At 44.5% G+C, this 23,531-nt stretch overlaps 1 protein-coding gene across 1 annotated transcript in view; it reads left to right on the top strand.

Annotated features, from left to right (window-relative positions):
- Positions 1-16,962, top strand: part of kiaa1109 (KIAA1109 ortholog) — a 77,879-nt gene extending 60,917 nt beyond the window's left edge. The window contains exons 68-88 of the mRNA XM_047393250.1: positions 953-1,221; positions 2,570-2,785; positions 2,915-3,095; positions 3,182-3,371; positions 3,608-3,769; positions 3,840-3,979; positions 4,547-4,742; positions 4,878-5,078; positions 5,154-5,321; positions 7,318-7,455; positions 7,550-7,792; positions 7,868-8,021; positions 9,657-9,814; positions 12,032-12,221; positions 12,296-12,513; positions 12,809-13,060; positions 13,157-13,360; positions 13,756-13,950; positions 14,144-14,278; positions 14,800-14,965; positions 16,221-16,962. Of these exons, the coding sequence (XP_047249206.1) occupies positions 953-1,221; positions 2,570-2,785; positions 2,915-3,095; positions 3,182-3,371; positions 3,608-3,769; positions 3,840-3,979; positions 4,547-4,742; positions 4,878-5,078; positions 5,154-5,321; positions 7,318-7,455; positions 7,550-7,792; positions 7,868-8,021; positions 9,657-9,814; positions 12,032-12,221; positions 12,296-12,513; positions 12,809-13,060; positions 13,157-13,360; positions 13,756-13,950; positions 14,144-14,278; positions 14,800-14,965; positions 16,221-16,437 (3,993 nt within the window). The 3' untranslated portion in view covers positions 16,438-16,962. The remainder of the gene's footprint in view (positions 1-952; positions 1,222-2,569; positions 2,786-2,914; positions 3,096-3,181; positions 3,372-3,607; positions 3,770-3,839; positions 3,980-4,546; positions 4,743-4,877; positions 5,079-5,153; positions 5,322-7,317; positions 7,456-7,549; positions 7,793-7,867; positions 8,022-9,656; positions 9,815-12,031; positions 12,222-12,295; positions 12,514-12,808; positions 13,061-13,156; positions 13,361-13,755; positions 13,951-14,143; positions 14,279-14,799; positions 14,966-16,220) is intronic.
- Positions 16,963-23,531: the final 6,569 nt, after the last annotated feature.

Here is a 23,531-nt window from a genome sequence, read left to right as displayed (position 1 = left end):
AGTATGCTTGGAGGCCTTTAAACCTATGAACACTGTACCAACTATCAAGCACGGTGGTGGTAGCATCATGCTTTGGGTCTGTTTCTGCACTGGTGTTACTGGTGCATTGCAGACCATCTCCACATTCTTCAACTTCACTTCAAATCAGCAGTAAGATAGCTGAGACCTGGACACAGTTGGTTCTTGTAGCAGGACAATGGTGCCAAACTGGTTCTGGAGTGGATCACATTAGACTTCTAGAAAGGTCTTTCAAAGGCTCGGACTTGACACCAAGTTTTGGGCCTGGAACCGACCATTTGAAATGAGTGCTCAACTATGGTGAAGGTGGAACTCACCAGGAGATGTTTAACCAGGTATTAGTGGGGCTGTTTGTATGTGTTTGGGTCTGCATGGATAGTTCTGACCCTGTGGGATCAGAGAAGATCTAAACTGCTTCCACCCTGACAAATGACAGCTGCAACAGATCATGAAAAGTGAAAAATGAATGAGTCATGGCCATAATGATAACCTTTGACCCCAGCTTTATGAAAGTCTGTTTTAAAGGAGAAATGTCTGGCATGTCCTTAATGCCTAATTTAATGTTTCACTGCCTCAACCTTCCCACCCAGCCGCCCTCTGGAGTGGATGACCTGAAGGTCCGGGCTGTAGGTTCTATTCTGTTAAATCAACCAAGCTCTGCTGTTCACCCAGATTGGACATGGTTGCTGGAAATGATGTGGTATGATTATCTGTTGTGTGTCAGTATGGGGGTAGGGTCGTACACCCTAGGGGTCCGGGGTGTTTGTCTCCATCGCTTTCAATTCTCTGAAGAGAAAAATCTGCTGGTTAAATGTTCTGGTGTTTCAGAGCTTTGGTTTATGGATCTCCTGCTTCAAATGTCTCCAGGGTGGTGGGAACTATTTGTTCATTTGTCTGAAACCCACAAGTCTGACTTTCTGTTCTTCTTTGAAAGTTCCCTGAGGAGTCAGAGTGCGACCTGTTGTCTTTCACCATTGATGGCACATCTCATCTTCATCCTCACCATCACCTTCATTCTCCTTGTCCTGTCGAAGGCCAGCAGTCAGTTTTCAGTGCCCCCGCCACCCCTGTCGCCTTCTCACCCACACTTCCGTTCCAGCACTACGACTCGAAGCGTGACGACCCATCCTCTTCATCCTCCGAAGACTCTGAGAAGGAGGACGAGTTGGAGCGTGAGAGACAGAGGAACTACCGCAGGCCTTTGTGAGTGGAGCTACAGTTTGTGTGTAAAAGCTTTGGTTTTATTTTTGTGCTTGGATTTTGAAATGTTGCTGCCATTATAACATTTATTTAAGCAACCATCTGAGTTCTGTTCCTTTCCTCTGGTTTCTTATTTAACCCGTTTCATTTCTAGCTCTGATGGCACAGAAGATGTTTCAGTTACAGTAACAACCATGGCTACAGTTTTATTGGGAGTTTTTCTGCCTAGCAACAGAGCTACAGGAACTAAACAATGGAAAATCTTTCAAGTGAAACACGTCAGTGTATTTAATTAAAGGCATAGTTCATATATTATTTACATATGAAGTGGGAATTATTTTTCATTTTATAACAAAGGAACAAGCAGTATCTTATTTTATGGTGATTTTGTTTAATGTGGAAAGACAGAATATTAACCAAAGACATCAGGAAAAAATGAGGCTATATTAAACTTAAAAGTGGTTTATCTATCCCTGAGTGAAATAGCTTGTTGATTCACCTGCCAGACATGTCTTCAGGCAGACAGGCACACAAGTTTTCTGCAGTTTGTTTCCAGGTTTGAACACATTTATGGAGATTTTGGTCAATATGGTCTATACAGAACCTGCTGTGTGGCAACTTGAATCCTCCACTCTGTCCATGGATCGTTGTAGGAGTGAGATCCGGAGCCTCCTTCTGTCATTTTATGAAGTTGTTTGTTTCTTTGCTCTTCTGGCAGAGTAATGAAGCTTCTCTTCTTTATTTTATGGTGTACCATTCCCCATGGGCCTCTCTGGGTGGCCGAGTCGGTCTGTATCCTTAGCAGAAAACAGCCCAAACCTTAATGTTTCCACCTCCATGTTCCACTGTGGAGATGGGGTGTTCAGGATGGTGTCCGTGTTGGTTTTCTTCCATGTAAAGCAGAACGTTCATCTTTCTCCCCATTTGTTGTGTCTCCAACAAGGCTTGTGTTGAACTGAAACTGAAGAATGACTTTTTCTGGCCACTCTCTCCTAACGGCCGGATTTATAGAGTGCATGATTAACTCCTTTAGATAGATTGTTACTCCTAGATTGTATGTACAGCGCTTTGAGTGTCTCGTTACTGAAAGGCGCTATTTAAATAAACTTACCTAAGCTGTGAATCTCTGCAGCTCCTCCACAGTTTACCATGGTGCTCTTGGCTGTTTATCTGATTAATGCTCTCCTTGCCCAGCCTTTAGGTAGACTTCTACAGGTGATTGGTTGGACTGGATTTTATTTAGTAATACCAGAGTAAAGAGGCTGAATAAAATCTTTAATAAAAGCTGTATAATTTTGTAGGACGCTGAATGCAGCACCTTCAACCCTGATATATCTGCTGTGTCTCTCAGCCAAACGTCCCACAGGAAGACGTCAGGCTTCTCCACTGTTAGTCAGATGTTGAGTGAACGCTGGGCGAGCCCAGCAGGCAGCCGCAGCTTCAGTGGACCAGCGTCTGAAAAAAACATTGACTTCGAGCTGGACATCCGTGTGGAAATCGACAGTGGGAAGTGTGTCCTTCACCAAATCACTCAGCAATCGGAGCACGAGGAGATTTCCTTGAGGAGGTACTCTGAAAGCAGACTTCATCCTGCATTTTCTGTGTTTGTTGCTGGATTTATTTTTTATATGTAAATACACACAGACAGTTAAGTAAAAACAGAATAAATGTTGTTTTCTTCTGTGGGGCTTTATAGGAGCTGTGACCGCAGCCTTAGGAGTCTGGACCAGGATTCTCCCCCAAAGAAGAAGAAGCTCCATCCGGTCTACAACTCCACCACTCACCTTCTCGCTGGGAAGAAATGCCCCTCCACCCTGCAAACCAAATCCAACGATCTGGAGACAACGGTCTTCTACATTCCAGGAGTGGACGTGAAGGTCAGCTTCTCTCTCAACATCCAGACTGAGCTGGTTTGTAAGGTTTTTGGAGCTGTAAATTCTAATCTTTCTGTCCCCTCCTGAAGCTGCACTACAACTCCAAGACCCTGAAGACGGAGTCACCCAATGCCTCGCGGGGATCCTCTCTGCCCCGCACGCTCTCCAAAGAGTCCAAGCTGTATGGTATGAACGATAGCGGCCCAACAAACCTTCCCAGTGCTGTCCAAAGCAAGACTAACTCGCTCCTACCTCCCCCGCCCCCACCTGTTCCTGCAGGTACTGAGCATTTCTGTATTTCTAGTTGCATGCTGTAGCACCATCAATAATCGCCTCTCCACGATCCGATCATCCTCATGTGGACCCTGGAATTGAGTGCATGTGATTTCATCCTGTTTATTTAAAGACATGAATGTAGAGGGGACATTTGAACGGGTGCATGCATCTAGATGAACACAGCAATGGAGAAGACTTTACCTCGGTGTTTCAGGTATTGTTGTTCTGTGTTTCTGCAGCCAAAGGTAAGAGCATTGGAGGGGTGAAGATGGCCAAGCTGTACGCCTGGGTGGCCCTTCAGACTCTGCCGGAGGAAATGGTCATCAGTCCTTGTTTACTGGACTTCCTGGAAAAAGCATTGGAGACCATTCCTATTACTCCCGTGGAGAGAAACAATGCAGGTTGGTCTCCTTCTAAGTAGCTAAAGAGTCTTTGCATGAACTCTGCTTATAATCGTGTTTGTATTAGCAGCTGTGGCAACTCAGGAGGAGGACATGGGTCAGTTTGATCCAGTGGAACCTCTGGAGGAATCCACCACCTCCCTGGTTTCCTCCTCCACATCAGCCTACTCATCGTTCCCTGTGGATGTGGTCGTCTATGTCAGAGTCCAGGTACAATGTATGACCCACGCTGTCTTCTCTGCTTTTGTGGATAATGCAACCCCTGACCCAAAATACAGAGACCCTCCTCCTGGAGGTGTAAAACAATACAGATATGTACCGTCTGGCTGTGGAGAACATGGCTCCACAATGTAGGCTGTTGTTAATGGCAGATCCTTTATTTAGTAGAGAAAAATCTGATGGAATCACAAACATTAAAACATCCGAATCAGTACGTTTTTACTGCTCCTCTGGCTTGATTGCTTTGAGGAACAGACAGTTCATCATCCAGCTGCAGATACAGATCGTTAGGTTCATCGGTCATTCTCTTTTAACCGTAGTCTCTTTAAGGAATCAAACTTGTCTAGCTACTTACTTCAGAAATGCAAACTTAAAACTGTTTCCTCTACTTCATCTAAAAAGGATGTTGCTAATTACAACAGCACAATTTAAGGTCCTTGAGGTTTTCTTTCCAAAGCTGGAAAGCTTAGCTGGTAAATAAAACCAGTTAAAACTCCCGATGCTGTTAGGTTTGTGTTCAGAACGTCATCAGTCCACATCGATCATGTTTGCTTCCAGCCCTCTCAGATCCGCTTCAGCTGCCTGCCCATGTCCAGGGTGGAGTGTATGCTCAAGCTGCCCTCTTTAGACCTGGTGTTCTCCTCCAACCGTGGAGAGCTGGAGACCCCAACAGGAGCCAACCCCACCGACAGATCCCACCCGCCCACCACCACTCCACCCGGACAGCATGTCCCCAAGCTACCTCCCACTAAAGGTCTGTGGACTTTCTACTCTGCTGTATTTTTTCAGCGTGTTTGCAGGTCTGCTCTGCATTGTAGGAGCGTTTTAGTGCTGGGACACATGGGATGCTTTAGATATTTAGTATAACAGCTCGTTGGATGTCTTCCAGCGTCTCCGCTGCCGGGGAACCCTTTGGGGAGGAGCCGCCACAGCAGCAGCCAGTCAGACCTCACGGGGTCTCCCTGTAACTCCTCAGGCCTGAGCTTCACTGCCTGCATGTCGGACTTCTCCCTCTATGTCTTCCATCCCTACGGCGCCGGAAAGCAGAAATCAGCCGTCACAGGCTTGCCCCCAGGCCCGGGCCCATTAGGTTTGGGAAGACTTGGTTTAATGTAATAACAGTGTTTTTACAGAGCCGCAGCATGTTAATATCTGTCTCCTATAGAGGATGAGCCGTCCTCAGTGACAGGAAGAAAAGACTCTCTGTGCATCAACCTGGAGTTTGTGAAAGTCAGTTTATCCCGGATGAGACGGACCGGAGCTCCAACCTTCATTGAAAGCTTTGTTTCTCCTAAAGGAGGCAAAATGGATACCACCCTCATCAACATCTCAGGTAGGACATGCAATCTGGAGAGTTATTTTCACTGTTGTGTGAATTCCCAACAGATGTTAAGATCTATAATACACAGAACTACTCGGTTGTGGTCCGTTTAATTATATAAGACCATAATAAAACCTGAAGTGAACACATTTAAAAAAATTCAACACCCTCATTATTTATTGAACAAGATGAACCCAGAAGCTGTGAGAGAAAAACTAAGTACACCCTATGATCCAACAGCTTGTAGAAACCATCTTGAGCTGCAATAATAGCAGTGGAGAATTGTCGTCTTTCCATTGTTGCTCCAGTTCATTGAGGTTTCTGCAAAACCCTGAAGGTCCCATCATATCAATGAGGTTAAGATCTGTACTTTGAGTGGACCATGGCAGCACCTTGATTCTCTTGTTTTCCCAGTCATTCTGTTGTAGGTCCGCTGCTGTGTTTGGGATCATTGTTCTGTTGATGATCCTGTTTGGATTAAGCTTTAGTTGTAGGACCGATAGACTCACATTTGGCTCTAAAATACTTTGGTTCCAGAGGAGTTCATGGTCCACTCATGGACGGCAAGGTGCTGTGGCTGCAAAACAAGCCCAAACCATCATCCCTCCGCCACTGTGCTTAACAGTTGCTATGAGGCGGGTATGCTGATATTCTGTGTTTGCTTTTCTAGCTGTGTTCCAGCAGTTAAAGACCGTCTTAACAATGAGCAGCTGCTTAGACGTCTTCCAGTCAGGCTTCCTGCTCACATTACCCAGACTGCCCTTGTCAAGGTGCTCAGTGACATCCATATAAATGCAGACTGTGGAAGAACCACAATGCTGGTATTATTGGACCTCAACGCAGCATTCAACATGTTGATCACCGTATATTACTGGAGTGACTGGAGAACTGGGTCGGTCTTTCTGGTTGACAAAAATCCCATATGGGGTTCCCCAGGGTTCCATCCTGGAACCCCTCCCATTCAGTATCTACATGCTCCCCGCTAACTCAGATCATAACAAACTAGATAGGTTACCGTAGCTACGCAGATGATCCACAGCTCTGCATTACAATGTCACCTGGTGACTATGGACCTATTCAAGCGTTGGGTTGATGCAGGGAACCAATCAATGTGTGGATGAGCCATAATTCTCTCCAGCTGAATAAAAACAAAACTGAGGTCATTATATTTGGACTGAAATGGTAGAACTTCTGCTAGTATAAAGGAGGTCAGATTGATGATGGTTACTCAGTGCATTTGATGAGCAGCACCTGGCAGCAACATGAATGTATTTGGTTGTTTCACACCGGCTTTGCATTTTGGCTTCATTTAACTTTGACTGATGGCGAGTGTGGGTTCTGTAACATGACCAGATGGGTTTTATAATGGCATGATATATGAAGTCCTAGAATAGTTAGGAGGGTGTACTTTCTTTTTGCCTTGATGACATGTTTTACAGAAGCTCCTTATGGATTTAAAACGTTCTTATGCAGCTAAATCAAATCGAGTCCGTTAGTAAAACAACGAGGACGTAATACTTAAAAGTGCCAGGATGCAGATGTTCACTGATGACCAGGTATGACCAGAATGAGTGATTTCCACAAACATGGCTGAAACAGGAGAAACATTGAGTTGAGGTCTGGCTCTGAAGCTACAGGTTCTTTTATGAAACGGCTGTAGGCGGTGATCTGCTGCGGACATGCAGGGCTTCAAACAGCAGGGGGCGACAGCTGCAGGATCTCTGGACTTACAGGGTTCATTATGTCTTTAGCTGAATGCTGCAAGATAAAATCTTGGAAGAAAAAACACTAAAATATTTTGCAGTTGTCTGATCTTGAATAATTTTGCTTGCAAAACGTATTCAGAGAAAGTTTCTGCAGATGGCTGCAGTGAAGCTCTGGTGAAGAAATGCAAGGAAGATGTAAATACTGCAACATTTTTCATGTTTAATGCAGTTCAGTTTGTTACTGTATGAAGTTCTGGTTTTAAAAGAAATTACAACAGATGAACAGGATATTCTCTCTGCAGCTGTGTGTGACATCGGTTCGGCTTCTTTCAAGTACGACATGAGGCGGCTGGGTGAGATCCTGGCTTTCCCCAGAGCCTGGTACCGCCGCAGTATCGCCAGACGCCTCTTCCTGGGAGACCAGACCATCAATCTGCCACGTAAGAGCTTCCTGATCAAGTTTCTGATGCTTTTCCCAGCAGATTGTCTCAGCAACTATGTGGAATTAATAGTTCATATTTTACCCCTCTGCAGCCTCTGGTCCCGCCACGCCGGACTCGGCTGAAAGCCTAACCCAGCACCTGTCCCCCGAGTCCACCCGGAAAGCCTACTGGAGGACATGGGATGGCAGCACGGGGACGCACACACCCCAGTCGCCCAACGTCTTTTCAGAGCACTCTGCTGGGAACAACATGTCCCCGGGCGGTTTGGGCCACCTGAAGTCCCCCGCGCCTGGTCGCACCCGGAGCGTGTCCGATTCATCCGCTCCTAGGAGAGGTAACTCCTAACACAGATGTGAACAAAGTGGTTGTAACGGTGATGGTTTCCTCCTAACCTTTATCCTTCCTGCAGATTCTGTGACAAAAACCTCCACACCTACGATTGGGAAAAGTGGGAAGGCAGCAGGTCAACAAGGATCGCCATGGGAGACGCTGGTGGTGTTCGCCATCAATCTGAAACAGCTCACTGTCCAGATGAACATGAGCAACGTCATGGGAAACAACACGTAGGTGGTGGCCCTGTTGGCACCGCTCATTTCTCCCTAGAAAACAATAATAGTAATCATTGACCACTAAAGGTTCTGTCTGGTAGGGTTCTTTTGGATCTTATTTAGAAAATATGTTCCTTAATCAAACACAGATTAACATGTATAAAAATAAGAACAGTTTTCTGTAATATCCACAATAAGGTGTAAAATGCATCATTTAGATTCATCGGGTACAAGACAATGAGAAGATGAACCTCTGGCTTTGACTTCCTGTTTCTCTGGGGTATAAATATAACAGAACATGGAGGCCCATTATGCTACTGGTCACTAGGCTGGACAAAGATCTAAATTTATCATAAACCACTCAGAGTGAGGAGGATGGAAACGCGACTAAAACATCTGCAGAGCTCCAGTTAGAGAAGTGTACCAAGTAGTGGCCGACACCATCAAGCTGCAGCATCTGGGGGTACGTTTCGGTGCAGGTCGCCAGGGGGTGTTATATTTTTGGAAAGAAGGGTTTCAGTTTGTTTATATGAAACATCTTAACCTTAAGTTGTCCTGTCATTATACTTCCATGTGACCTAGCTTAGAAATGGCCGTCTAACCCTTCCCAGATTGATGGGCAGCAGCAGGAAACTGAAGTAAAATCTGCCTAAAACTCAATAAAGGAACGATATTAAAGCACGTTTAAAACTTGAGTAAAACGAGCATAAAAGCCATAACTAAACCAAACCAGGTGAAAACCAGAACAAAACAGAATATAGACTAAAGCGAATACAGAATAAATCCAGGATAACCGAGTAAATAAATATTGTATAAGTAAATATTCCTTTTCTCTTTGTAGAGTGACGGATTTCTAATAGTTTGGAAAAACAACCCTTCCCATGACAAAATCTGGATAAATCTGGAATTAACCTGGATAAAACATTGCAAACAACTAAAGGAAACATAGATTGGAAAAAGCTTTCTAAGCCCTCCCAGGTTAAAGGTCAGCAGCAGCAGTTGCTCTTCTAAGTCCATTACTTATATTGTCCCACCTGGACATTGTGTTTTCACTCACTTGTTTAGTCAAGAGAAGCTGCTGCTTTTCCAGAGGTGCTGACACTGAAGAGGATCCGTTCATTAATCCGTGTTTTTGAACACATTAGAACCTGGTGGAACCCAGACCCAGACCCAGAATCCAGATTTTAGGGACCTGATATCTAAAACCTTTGCTTGAGTCTCCTGATTAACTTTTTTGCTCGGTCCACCTTTGTTTTAGCTCACTGCAGTATGCAGACGTTGCATTTATTGTCTCAGTAGCAGAACTCCAAAGAACACACAGCACCCTCACAACAATGACTGGACTGTCTTCTGGGCTTTATGTCATCATAAAATGGGTCCAAAACACCACGTCTCCTCCATTTACTGTGATATTGTAGAATAAAACAGACCGCCTGTGCTCAGGTTGAATAATTGATGTCCTCTGGAGGCTCCTCTGTCAGGATGACTTTATGCAGCATCTAACCAGTGGTCAGTTGTATTGGCCAAGGACTCGTTAATGTGGCTGAAATAAACTAATCCGTTAAAAAGTCAGATTTGATCGTCAGGGTTGGCAGCTTCTCCTGATGAGTCATGGAGCCACTCTGACAGCTGGTTCTGCCTTGTTTTCAGCTGGACGACCAGCGGCCTGAAGAGTCACGGCCGACTGTCTGTCGGCAGCAACCGCGACCGAGAGATCAGCATGTCCGTGGGCCTCGGCCGCTCCAAGCTGGACTCCAAGGGCGGGGTGGTGGGTGGCAACATCGACGTGAACACCCTGGAGATGGTTTGTAAGTACTCTCCTGACATCTTCTGCAGCTCATTAACTCATCAGCTGAGCTGGACTTCAGTGCTCTCATACAACACCAGGAGCTGTAAAACCTCTCCTGCTCCTGCTGTATGAAGACAGCTCTCTGCACTGTTAAATCAGAATAAAAGACGTGTTAGTATTCCCTGCTAACTCCTTTCTGCTTTACTGGAATAGTTGTCTGGTCCTGGATGTTTATGAAAAATCTCACTGAGCATACATGCTCAATATGCCTAATAACAAGGCATTTCTGGAAACTAAATCATTACAACTGATGTGCAGAAAAAATGAGTTCGTCTTAATGCCAGTGGCATATTTTCTCTAAAAAAGGAAGAAAATGGGATATTCCTCCTGTTGCACAGTTAACTTTATTAGATTATGGACCCATAAGGACATATCTGCAACCTGCAGCAAAATGAACCGGCCACAACAGAAAGAGAGAGAGGGACAAAGATGTCAAGGACACAGAGGGATAGAACTAAATGGGACAGTGGGAAACTAAAAACAGCATAGACAAAATAAAACTGATCAGCAATAATAATAATTAAAGCTGCACGCAGTGTTGAGCAGCCCTCACACCTGAGCAGGTGTCCTTCATCACCACCTCAATGCCTCTGGTGAACTTACAGTGCAATTCTGCATGTCGCCACTAGTTGGTAGTATAAACAACCCATAACATGTTCATTCAGCCTCAGTTTCTTCTCAGGTGTGACTAGTCTTCAAAATCTAGCAGAAACCCAACCTACTGATGGAAGCTCTGGTCACTTCCTGTTTGTCCTGAGTGTCGTTTACCAGAGAAACCTGTTACTTTGTTCTCAGTGGGCGGGTCTAAAGTGATGTCATCAGTTGACCGTTCCACCATGCTGAACAGTCATTCAGTGTAGTCCAACTGAGCTGTTTGGTGGTTGGACATGAAGATCCCTAACATCCAGTTTGGAGCATGCCAGTTCATCTAAGTGGTAGTCCAATGCCTTAAGAGCATACTGAGTTGTTTTGAAGTCTGCAAGTCAAAAATCTGTAGGAGACGTTTGCTCAAATAGGACATGTGTAAAGGAGACAAAATGGTGACTTTGATCCAAAATGGCCAACTTTGGACCATTAGGTCCTGAAAAATTACATATGTGAACTGTTTCTAGCGGGCGCTGTGGAGGTAGTAGGCAATGCCCACTAAATATTTGACTGAATATCTTTTAGGGGCGGGGCTAAGATTGATCTTATTGAACTTGGTGCAGATTAGATATGTGGAAATTAGAGCCAAACATATGGTCAAGATATGACGTGGCACTTCGCCACGCCGGCACGGCCATACCCTCCATCATGCAGTCTCTGCGTTCCAAAGCAACTGAGACCAACTTGTTATCCATCTTCTGACTCCATTTCAAGTAGATTAGGTCAGGACCGTTCCAGGTGAAAAAAGTGGCTCCCTGTTCTCAGGGGGCGGGATGATGTCGGAGTATGACCTTATAGTGTCGCTGGGCAGCCATACTGGATCAGTCACACTCTGAATGTTGCAGCCTTTCAAATTTTTTGGCAAGAAGGGAAAGTTTGGGGCCCCGCCCTTTCATCAAAAACTCACGATTTTGATAACTTTTAATCCTCCATAGCTAAACGGCATACTAATGTAGCCGTTTCATTCAAAAATAAATAAATACTTTTATTAATCATTTTTCAATAAATATTTCAAAAAAAATCATTGTTCCCATGAAATAAACCCAAAACAAATCTTTTTTTTTTTCTGGATTTGGAGAGATCCACCTGTTCTCTGTTTAGGGGGCTGTAGAGCAGTTTGGCCACGCCCCGTTTTTATTAATTGCATTGAAATCAGAAAGAATTTACAAAGGGGACAATTTTGTGCAGTTTGGTGAGCTTTCATATGTTTTTTCCACCAAAAAGCGAATACATTTGTCAGGAGAATAATAAGAAACATTCGCTGCTCGGGTCTGATGAAGTTCCCCACAGACGGGAAGCAGCTCCCAGGGTTGTGGACTGTCAGTGTGTGAAAGTGTGAATGAATGTAGTGGGAAGGGCTTTGGGGTTTCTGGGGACTTGATAAAGCGATATACAAGTACAGGCCGTTTACTATTTACATAATCAAACATTGCTGAAACTCGGGGCAGATTCTGGCCAGACACCCAGCACAGACATACATGTCAGCATTATTCATCACAAGATGAATTGTGTGTGTGTTCGTGTTCTGTAGCTCATATCTCTGAGCATCCGAACCAGCAGCCCAGCCACAAGATCCAGATCACTATGGGCTCCACAGAGGCTCGAGTGGACTACATGGGCTCCAGCATCCTGATGGGAGTCTTCAGCAATGCTGACCTGCAGCTCCAGGACGAATGGAAGGTCAATCTGTGTACGGTTGACTCCAGCCTCTCAGAGAAAAGGTATGTGAGCAGAGAGTTGAGAACGGCATGCTTTGTATGAACACTGGAGTAATCTAGTTCTCACCTTCTCACAGCGAGATCTTTGTCCACGGTGACCTGCAGTGGGACATCTTCCAGGTGATCATCTCCCGCTCCACCACACCAGACCTCATCAAGATCGGCATGAAGCTGCAGGAGTTTTTCACCCAGCAGTTTGACACCAGCAAGCGGGCCCTCTCCACATGGGGCCCTGGCTCTTACCTGCCTCCCAAAACCCCCGTCATCAACGCAGAGAAAGGAGCTGCAGAGCTCTGTAAGAACATGCTGGGGGACGTATTTAATGCAGCTCTTTGCACAGAAAGAGAAATGATTTGTAATTGTAATTAGCTTCATTTGTGTAGCGCTTTATAAACATCTGACACGCTTGTTGAAGCATCTGAATCTAATCAGACGAGCTCAGCAGGTAATCAGGAAGAAAAGCACCAGCAGAATAAATGGAAGAGATTATTTTAGGAGGGAAAACACGATGCACAGAATCAGATCCTGATAAGACCAGCATCTCTTAGTTTGTCTGTCTTCTCATCCTGTCTTTTCAAACTGTCCTCCAGACGTGGACGCGGCCCATCACCGCCACTGGCCTGGAGTGCTGAAGGTAATCGCTGGCTGTCACATCTCCCTGTTCCGGATGCCTCTTCCTGAGGACGCCGTGCAGCTCGGCGGGTCCATGAGCCTCCATGGCAATCACATGACGCTGGCCTGCTTCCACGGCCCCAACTTCCGCTCCAAGTCGTGGGCTTTGTTTCACCTGGAAGAGCCCAACATCGCCTTCTGGACGGAGGCGCAGAAGATCTGGGAGGACGGTGAGACCAAATGAGCTGGAAACTTTTCTGCCTCAGAAGACAGATTTACTGTTGGTCACATAATCACCTTTCTAACCACTTCCTGTGTTACTCCAGGCTCCAAAGATGACTCCACCTACATCGTGCAGACACTGGACTTCCATCTGGGTCATAACACGATGGTGACGAAGCCATGTGGCGCCCTCGAAAGTCCAATGGCCACCATAACCAAAATCACTCGTGGACGGCATGAAAACCCTCCGCATGGAGTTGCTACTGTAAAAGAATGGTTCGACTACGTCACTGCCATGAGGAACAAAGGTGACTGTGGACCCATGCTCTGGTATCTTTAGATAGACAACCATGTTCTGTTGGGGTCAGCAGCACCTGACCAAACCGCTCCTTCAAAATCTTATGGAAGCAGGAAGGGTGTACTTAGTTTCTCACTCTCATATTTTCCATCTCTGTTTAATAAAAAAGCAGGAATCAGTTTTTTGACCTCATGCAGCTCTGTTAAAATCAATAAAAACTGATGTTCTCTGCAAGATATTTTGTTGGGTTTTGAGGAGATAAAAGGGAAAACCTTTAAATGATTAAATTCTGCGCTGTAGTGGTTTTCTTGTTAGTTTAAATGTCATCCTGGGTCAGGTTGACTGTACCACAGCAGACAAACATGGACCTCAGAACATCTCGTCATGCTCTCTGCTGTGTTCCAGAGCTCAACCTGCTGAGGAACGTGGACGCCAACAACGAGGAGAGCGGAGCAGCTACCAAGAGCTCCAGTGTGCTCAGCAGCTTTCGAGGCTCCCATACCTATGACCATGAAACCGAGACCATCTTTGCTCTTCCCAGAATGCAGCTGGAGTTCAAGTCCATTCATGTGCAGGATTCAGAGGAGCCGTCTCTTATGGGTAGGACTGGTTCCTGCACCACAGAAAGTCTAGGTTCAGAACTTTAGAGAGTATATTATTGGTTCTGTTCCTGAATCAGCTTTAGAGGAACATCTGCTGCTTCATTACTTTGTAATAATGTTATTGGAGAGCAGCATCATTCTGCACCAACACTATCAGATGTTCCACTAACCTCAGATGCTCACTGTTTCAGACTCCAGCAGCAAACCCAAGGTGGAGTGCAGCATGGTGACGGAGTTCACGGACCACATCTGCGTCACCATGGACGCTGAGCTCATCATGTTTCTCCATGACCTGGTGTCGGCCTACCTGAAGGAGAAAGAGAAAGGTTTGCTTTATTAATTGTTGTCTTTATTCATGACTGGACTATTCGTGACAGAAAGCGAGCTCCCAGTAGAACGATGTCGGGGAAATGACTCATCATCCCTCAGCCCAACAGGAGCGCTGAGGCTGAGAACATCTGTCTGCCTCTGCATCTGGGAGGTTGTTTGTTGTTGTGGAGAGCAGCTCGACATGCTGGGAGCTGAGCATTATTTCCACACGCAGCAGGGAGGTCAGGTTGCATTTCAATGGCTTTCAGATTGTCACAAAAGAACAAATAAGCACCTTTTATGCTGCCATGGTCGCATTCTTCACTGCGATTAAAACCGAGCCGAGATCCCGCTCTTTGTTCTGCATGTTGGTAAAAAGAGAGCTTTTCACTCCTGCTGGATTCATCTCGATTAATTGACGTAGACCAGACGGCTCTTCGGATGCCAGTAGATCTAAACCACAGAGCTGCCCATTCTCTTTCTTATTTAAATCAATGAGTTTTGTGCTGATGAAAAGGGTTTTCCTCCTCCTCCTCAGCCCTCTTCACCCCGCGGATGTTTGTGGCTCGGCAAGGCCAGAAGAGCCCCACGGCTCTGCACGACGACGGCCCCACAGACAAGGACAGGGATGAGGGGATCAACTACACCACGGTGGACTGGAGGGAGTTCATGTGCAACACCTGGCACCTGGAGCCCACTCTCAGGTCAGGATCAGGCGTGTACAGCAGCTGGAGGATCGAACATAAATGTTGCAACCCTCAAAGCTTCAATAATCACATAATTCATAAACAAACATTTGTTTCTCAAGCAAACGTATTAGTTTTAATTCCCAGTTAATTCATCTGTAGCATGAACACAACAGCAGTGTGGAATAAAACTGCAACTTTAGCAACAAAGCCTGAAATTACAGCGTGTTTTTAATCATTAGTTGCTGTTCCAATAACTTCATATCATATTAAAGGCAACAGAGCAAGCTAACCCCTGTATAATAGGTGATGGTAATGATGAAGATGATAATGGTGATAATATTAAGAACAATAATGAGGATGTTGATGGTTGTAATAATAAGAATATGGATGCCACTAATACTCATTTTTCAAAGCACATTTTTTTAACTTTTGTTACAAAACAAAATTAAAATGTCAACTAAGTTTTACTCTTTAAGCAGAAACTACAAACCTCCGGAATGACAAATATGCAAATAATAAAGTCTGAATGTTCATAACATGAGCTTAAACCTCCAATAAACCAGAATCAGTCTGAGTTGAGCCAGAAGGACGTCGGTTTTTATTGCAGCTTTTAGTTCAAACATGACAACAGAGGCTGCTGCAAACAGGAGCTTTGCCTCTTCTTTATTTTACCATAACTTTGTCTGGATTGTTGCAGTTTGCATAAAATTTGGCCAGATTTGCTGTTTTGGGTTGGATTTTCATTTTTCATTAGTTTTGTTTTCTTTGAATTTCAATTAAATAGAGCAATCTGTGTCCCTATCAGGGTATTTTTGGAGCTTCCGTCTCCCATTCATGATGTGAAGAAACACTCAACCTTTCAGTTTGATTTGATACATTTTCTTTCTCTGCTGTTAGAACCCATCAGAACTTAGGATGTTTTCATCTATGTAAATCTACCCGTCTCCAATGATGGGATAGAAAGAAAAACAGTTTTTTTCCCTAAAACATTCAACTGAAGGGTTTTTTATTTGTTGTAAAAGCTGAAGTCATTTGTGCTTAATTCATAAAAACACAGAAAGCCTGTTAATACATGATATTTCTTGTTATTAAGTTTGTGTTGAATGGAGCACTAGATGAAGGGACTTCAGAGGCTGCAGTTGACAGAAATGTCCATATCAATCTCTCTAGCTGATCTCCTGCTGGACACAGAGTTGTGTTGAAGAGAAATTCATGAAAAAGCAGTTTGAAATGTGCCGTCCTCATCTCCACATTTGATATCTACTTTCAGGCTAATTTCCTGGACTGGCAGGAAGATCGACCCCGTTGGGGTGGACTACATCCTGCAGAAACTGGGCTTCCACCACGCCAGGACTACAATTCCCAAGTGGCTGCAGCGGGGTGTGATGGACCCCCTTGACAAAGTACTGTCGGTGCTCATCAAGAAGCTGGGCACCGCCCTTCAGGATGAAAAGGAGAAGAAAGGCCGGGACAAAGAGGAACACTAAGGAAACCAAACTGTGTTACAATAACTGTAGCTGCAATGTGTTTTAAACCAGTCGACTCACTAAACTCTGTGATTGTCTGCGTGCTTGTTTACAGTGGGATCACCACTCTGAGCTCAGACTGAAAACCTTTGGCAATTTTTGTTGTTTTCTGAGCAAAGTTGCTGATGTTAGTATTATTGACCAGCTTTAAAGCGGACCTGTTCTACCTGATGTAAATGTTCTCGCAGCTCGCCAGTAGTTCCTGTTCAACCATTGCCTTTTTCTTTGTTTCCCATGGAACACGTGCTAGGCATGCTTTATGTGGGTTAGTGACCATCAGCACCTGCTCCTCTCTGTCCTGAGGATGATTGTAACTAGATTTTAAACTGAGATCTTTATTTATGGGTCTGTGGGGGTGCAGAGTATACATGATGTTGTAGCTTGGTCTGTCTTTTTTAATCCATGCAGTAGAACCAGTGTACATAGATCAATTTCTTAAATGTGTTGATTTCTTAACTTAATAAAACTGTTGCCATTCAGTTTGAATTCAGGAAATGTTTTGGGTTTTCTTCTGTTCTCCTCTGAACTTTCAGAGCTGAGTGTGTTGGACCTTTATCCAGGCAACAACGTTGAGGTTGGAGAAACCGTCCACAGTTCTGGTCGGGTGTTTCCATCCACTCACACTGAAGCTCATATGAACTTCAGGCTTTCAGTAATTTATTTGAGCTGTTTTTGTTTAAATGTCTCTTAACAAGCTCATCTGTAGCCACCAACAAGGTTCTGGCATCATTCTGGATGGATGCTTGATCCATCTCCTGATTGGATTCCTGCCTAGTCCACCATGTTTGAGTAGAGGTCCGATCTTTGATAAGACCATTCCAGAACCTTTATGTTAGTTTTCTTTGTATTTTTGAGACCACTGTCCTCCTGGAACACCCAACAGTCCAAGTCCAAACCATCTAGCTGTCTGTACGAGGAGATGTTGAAGAATGTGGAGGTAACCCTCGTTCCTTCATTCTTCAATGCTCCAGAACCACTGCCAGTAAATTATAGCCCACCGCATGATGCTACCACCACCATTCTCCAGAAGACAGAATTGTCCAATTAGGCAGCTGCAGATATCAGTCCGGGTTACTGGAGTTTCTCCATCTCAGCATCTTCTCAATCATTCCAGATGTCAAACTGGCTTTACCGTGGACAGCAACACTGGTGCTCCAGCAGCTTCATCCTTGCATCAGAACATGTATTTACCAGAAGGTGTTTAGAAATGACACAGTCCTCCTCCTAAGTTTCCCTGAGCTGCTTGGACCTCTGAGTATCGTCTGATCCAAAGAAACCAGCTGTACTCAATCATGGTCTCCAACCAGTAGGTCCTCAGCCTTCTCAGAACCTATATATGTGTGTTTCTATAGTAACGGCCGGTTCTTGCTTTTTAAACTCATTGCAGCGGTTTGGAGTGAAAAAAGACAGTTTGAGTAAATCCTGAAATGATTTGAGCCAAAGATGAGATGATAGAAACCTGACAGCAGCAGGTCTCAGAGATTCACTTAGAACTCCATCAGTCTACATTTAAAAGGGAGCCACTCCTTGCCCCCTTTCTGACCTTTAAAAAGCTGACTTTCACTCTGCCAAGGTGTTCTGATCCAGTTGCCGTGTTCCTCGTTGGTTCCATGTGGTGGTTGTGTGTTTTTGATGTTGCGTTGGTGGCCAAGGTCCAGTGGAGGTGAAGAGCCTCGCTGCTGTTCCTCTGTGGTGTCTGCTTTGAGATTCCAGCGTCGTCAGCTGAGGGATGCCAGGCGGTTCTGGACTTTGCTCTGACCCGCCTGGACCGGACATTATGCTTGATTTTTATTCCTCAAGCTGCACACGCTCTGCTTTGAAGTGTTTTCTCATTTACATATCACTGCAGCACATCGCTTTTATTTCTTTCCCTTCTTGGAACTACTTGAAAAACATCCAAACATGAAAGCTGAGCAACTGACCAGCAGATGGAGTCAAAAGCAAGCCGTCCTTCACGCTGAACGTCTCACCAACACTTCTCCATAATGTGGCTGTGATTTATAGAAGAAGAAACGAGAAGTGAGACCATTACAAGCCTTGCTCTGCTCTCCTTTGGCCTCAGATCAAACTGGGCCAAAGGAGCATATCTCTGCTGGGGTGTTGGCGGCCCACTGATGACCAACCCATGGTTCCCTGATGGCAGCAGTCTTCACACTGTGGCTGCTTTGGTTTAAAATCAGCTTTACCAATTATTTGGTAACACCTTGTGAATCAGTTTTAATCATAGGAAAAAAAATAGTGATTTTTTTTTTGTAATTTCCCTGAAATTCACAAGTTTACATACACTTAGATTACTTTGGATTCAAACTGTTTGCAAAAGCCCAGATGATGATGTCGTTGTTTTAGAAAGCGCCTGATAGGTTAATTCACATCTGCTTGCTTGTGTGATATGGAAAATCAGCAAAGATATGAAGACAATTTATGGACCTCCACCAGTCAGCTTCATCTTTGGGTCCAATTTCCAGATTCCTGAATGTTCCACATCTGTTCAGTTATATGTGAGTATAAACAGCATGGTGATGTCCAGCTATCATACTGTTCAGGAAGGAGACAGTATGAAGGTTCTGTGCCCCACAGATGAATGGGCTTTGGTGGGAAATGTGGGACTCAACCCCAGAACAAAAGCTGGAAAGAAAGTGTCATTATCCACAGTGAAATGAGTTCTCAGTGATGAAGAAGTCATTTTGCTCCAGCATCATAAAAAGTCAGCTTTCAAATGCACTCAGGGAGAAAGACTTTTATTTCTATAGAGATGTCCTTTGGTCCGATGATACTCAACTGAAGTGTTTGGATGAAATGACCGTTGTCACATTTGGAAAAAACAGGGAAAACTTGCAGCCTTGATAACGTCGTGCCAGCTGTGAAGTACAGAGGTAGCAGCATCATGCTGTGGAGTTGTTTCGCTGCAGGAGGGACTGGTGCACTTTAAAAAATAGATGACATCATGATCATTATAAGGAAATATTAAAACATCTAATTACATCAGCCAGGATGTTAAAGCCTAGACACAACTGGGTCTTCCAAATGGACAATGTTCCTAAGCATAGCACCAGATTAGCTCCAAACTGGGTTAAAGACAACTAAGTCTATGTTTTGGAGGGGACATCCCAGGCGGACCTAGCTTATGAAAATTGTAGCCTCAATTTCCTGTTTTTCGCTGACATGAGTGGTACCTGGTGTGGCTGCTGCACAAAGAAAGGTGGTGATGGACACAGGAAGGTGCTGTTTAATTGCACTTCCGGTGGTTTTTATCTTATTAAATCTGTCACACACCCACACAGTACTGTCCAGCATCTTCCTGCAGTTTTTAAAGAGTAATAAATTGTTAGCTTGTGTCACAATAGTAGTTAACAGCTGCTAAATTAGCTAAGCAGTTAGCATAATCTCAGTACTTCTTTCAGCCTGGCATCTTTTCTGTTAATTTGCCTCTAATCAATTCAGATAGATAAATCAGATGCTTTTTCTTTCTGGCTGCAGGAAGTGTTCTTTACATCTCTCTCTCATCATGTTGTAAGAAGCCTTGTTATGATAATGATGCATGCAGAGAAATGAGACTTTAAGAACCTTTGCAACTTCTTCAGAGCGATCCGTTAAACCTTGTCCTGCAGAACTATGGGCCCATGTTGACCATCACAAACTGCAGAGCGCTGCTGTAACTGCCCTCGGCTCAACTGTATTCAACAGCTTGATGTTGGAACTGCTTTTTGATGGAGATTCTAATTGCTTGTTCCACTTCATCTACCACACCTGGAATTAAAAAGACAATTTTAACAACGTGGCTGAAGGGATTAGCCGGTGGGTGGTTTGGGTTTCATTGGGGTTCATTGGCTAAGGATATTTCCACATGTGGACTGGTGGAGCTGGGAACTATGCCAGAGACCTTCCACCTGATGGATGGAAGCTCACTCTCATCCTGCTGCAGCTCTGGTTTCCAATGAACCTGATAGCTGTTGTTGCTACGGTAGCCCTGGGATGCAAAAACAAGAACCTGCAGGGAAGCTCAGGGTTTAAAAAGCCGACGTGTGACAGGTACCTGATGAACCGAAGTGGGCCAGTCAAACATAGAATTTATGACAAGATTGTCTTTATAGTATAGAGCAGACAGAAAAAAATGAAGTCTTTGAGAATAAAACAGATTTTTAGGTTCTGGTCTGAGCTCAGGTTGCTGTGGATGTTATTTCAGGATAACTGCATGCTGAGGTTTCGGGTGGTTCGCTGTACACCTTTACATTCATCTTTAAAGACAGACTAACCATGGAGGACAGGGGAGAGGGAGGAGTCAGGTGTTTGACCACGTCCCCAACAACCACCTGCTATCACCAGCTTAAAGGACTAGCTTGTACAGGTTTCTGACCACATTTTTTATTTTCCCTTTTTTTTACTTACTCTAATTTAAAATGTATTTTTTCTCCTGAGTTAGATTGTTTTGTTCCTCAGGGTTGCTTTGAATTTTAGGGAACACCCTGCTCACACAGGATGATTGGCTTCCTGGCAACGTTCTTCATCACCAATCAGGACATGGTTGGACCACAGCTGACTGGTGAACCCTTCTTCAGTGTGAAGGCAGGTTTTGACAAGCTCTTAACCTGTCTGACAGCATGAAGTAGGGTAAACAACACCTCATGCCCCGATCTAAAGAAATTCAAGAACAGTCGAGAAAAACAATAATTGACTCAGGTGCGAAAGGGTCATAAAGACAGAACGTAGACAAAGACCAGAACTTCTGGAATAATGTTTTTTGGACAGATGGGTCTAAAACTAAATTCTTTGGACACCAGAACACAGAACATGTTTACTTCCAGGAAAAGAACCTCATAACAATTGCGAAGCATGGAGGTGGACATGTCATAGTGTGCAGATACCTTGTTGCAGCAGGTCCTGACCAGCTCACCATATAATCCACCATGAATTCTACCATGCATCAGGAAAGCTCGAGGAAAATGTGAGCCCATCTGTAAACAAGTTAGAGCTGAAACAGAACTGGTCCCTGCAACACGACAACGACCCAATACAAACCAGTAAATCCACCAAGTACTGGCTGAGAATTAAGAAATGAAATGTCCCAGCCTAGTCAAAGCCCAGATCTTAATCTCATTGAGGTTCTGTGGGTGACTTAAAATGGACTATCCATACAAGAAACCCCTGAAACATCTCACAGCTGAAAGTGAGGAGTGGGACAAATGTTCCTCCAGTTGGAGGTATCTGACCAGCATTGGTGAATGTGTTACTGATGCTCAGTCCTGTCAGGAAATTGGACTGGAGCAGCAGACACATCACGTCGCAGTTGTCTCTGCCAGTAAGAGACTATGATGTTTACAGTTTCATCCCAATAACCCACAGTTGACTCCCACAGAAACACACACTGGTTAGCAGCGCTGCGTTCAAAAGCCAGTTTCAGCCGAGGTAGCTGTGGTGCAAAACGTTAATAAATGTTGAGAGTGTTCCAGTTGATTCTGCTGAGATAAGCAGCCTTCTGAGACCGTACCTGAAGGAAAAATAAGAACTTTGGGTTTGCTTTCTGTCCTGCAGCGTGCTCACTGACCCAGCATTATTCAGATTTATGTAAACAAAGAAGCGAGGTGTTTCATTCTTGCAGGATTTGCATGAAAATCCTGACGGGGAAATTGCTTCTTCTGAGAGTAGGAGAAAAACGTAGCAAATTATGAGCAAATGTTACAGCTTTTATTCAACTTTCTTTGTTTTTATTGCTGAAAGGAAAGATTATTTCAGAAAGAAGATACTGCAGGTCAGAAATCAGCAGCTGCTCTCAGATTTCTGACAAAAAGACAAACTGCTGCAGTCGGGGTCTTCCTCAGCCTTAGTTCTTAAAGAGCTTCTAGCAGTTGTTGAGATTTGAACATGAAACTTTAATGGACTCCCCGAAGCCCTGAGCTGTCTCAGCTCATGTCTCTCTGATGGAGGCTCGCAGCTCCTGAAGTTTCCCACATTGCTCAGTTCCAGGTGCCCCCCCAGTAAATCAGGAAACACCTGTCAGGGATTTTCTGTCTGGACACCAGATTTAGTCACCTCTGACCTGTTCAGTGTGTTCCAGTGTCAGTTGTGTTTGGTTCCTGAGTCAATGGTGGCAGTTTATTCACAGCCTTGTCAGATTTGGTTATGTACAGATCTGATTTTGTTAAAAGTGTGGGGCATAACGCTCCTGGGAAGGTCCACTGTGTTGGAAAGAAAAATCTTGGATTCAGGAGGAGCAGCGTGGCTTTGATGCTCTCATAGCAGAGTGGATTCAGGTCCCTGTTGGAGGACATGGTTCACCACGACAAGGGTGAGTTCCAGTACTTTCATGCCTTATTGCTGAATGATGGAGTAATGAGGTAGTTGCTCTGGTTTGTGGTGGTGAAGACCGAGATTAGCTTAGATATGGATCATAAAACAACATCATCTTGGATGTTTGCAGCTGAAATCAGCGTCCTGCATAGAATGACCCGAATCTGTATTGGAGCTGCATTAGCCACAGGGAAGCTCTGAGTAGAGTCGTTGCTCATAACATTATGACCACCTGCCTTGGCGTTCCATTTAATCAGAGAATGTACAGGAGTTGAACAATAAAACTGAAACACCTGGTTTTAGACCACAATAATTTATTAGTATGGTGTAGGACCTCCTTTTGCGGCCAACACAGCATCAATTCATCTTGGGAATGACATATACAAGTCCTGCACAGTGGTCAGAGAGATTTTAAGCCATTCTTCTTGCAGGATAGTGGCCAGGTCACTACGTGATACTGGTGGAGGAAAACGTTTCCTGACTCGCTCCTCCAAAACACCCCAAAGTGGCTCAATAATATTTAGATCTGGTGACTGTGCAGGCCATGGGAGATGTTCAACTTCACTTTCATGTTCATCAAACCAATCTTTCACCAGTCTTGCTGTGTGTATTGGTGCATTGTCATCCTGATACACGGCACCGCCTTCAGGATACAATGTTTGAACCATTGGATGCACATGGTCCTCAAGAATGGTTCGGTAGTCCTTGGCAGTGACGCGCCCATCTAGCACAAGTATTGGGCCAAGGGAATGCCATGATATGGCAGCCCA

The sequence above is a fragment of the Girardinichthys multiradiatus genome, chromosome 19, assembly GCF_021462225.1.
Source record: "Girardinichthys multiradiatus isolate DD_20200921_A chromosome 19, DD_fGirMul_XY1, whole genome shotgun sequence".
Classification (NCBI taxonomy): Eukaryota; Metazoa; Chordata; class Actinopteri; order Cyprinodontiformes; family Goodeidae; genus Girardinichthys; species Girardinichthys multiradiatus.
This window is presented reverse-complemented; position numbering and strand designations above follow the sequence as displayed.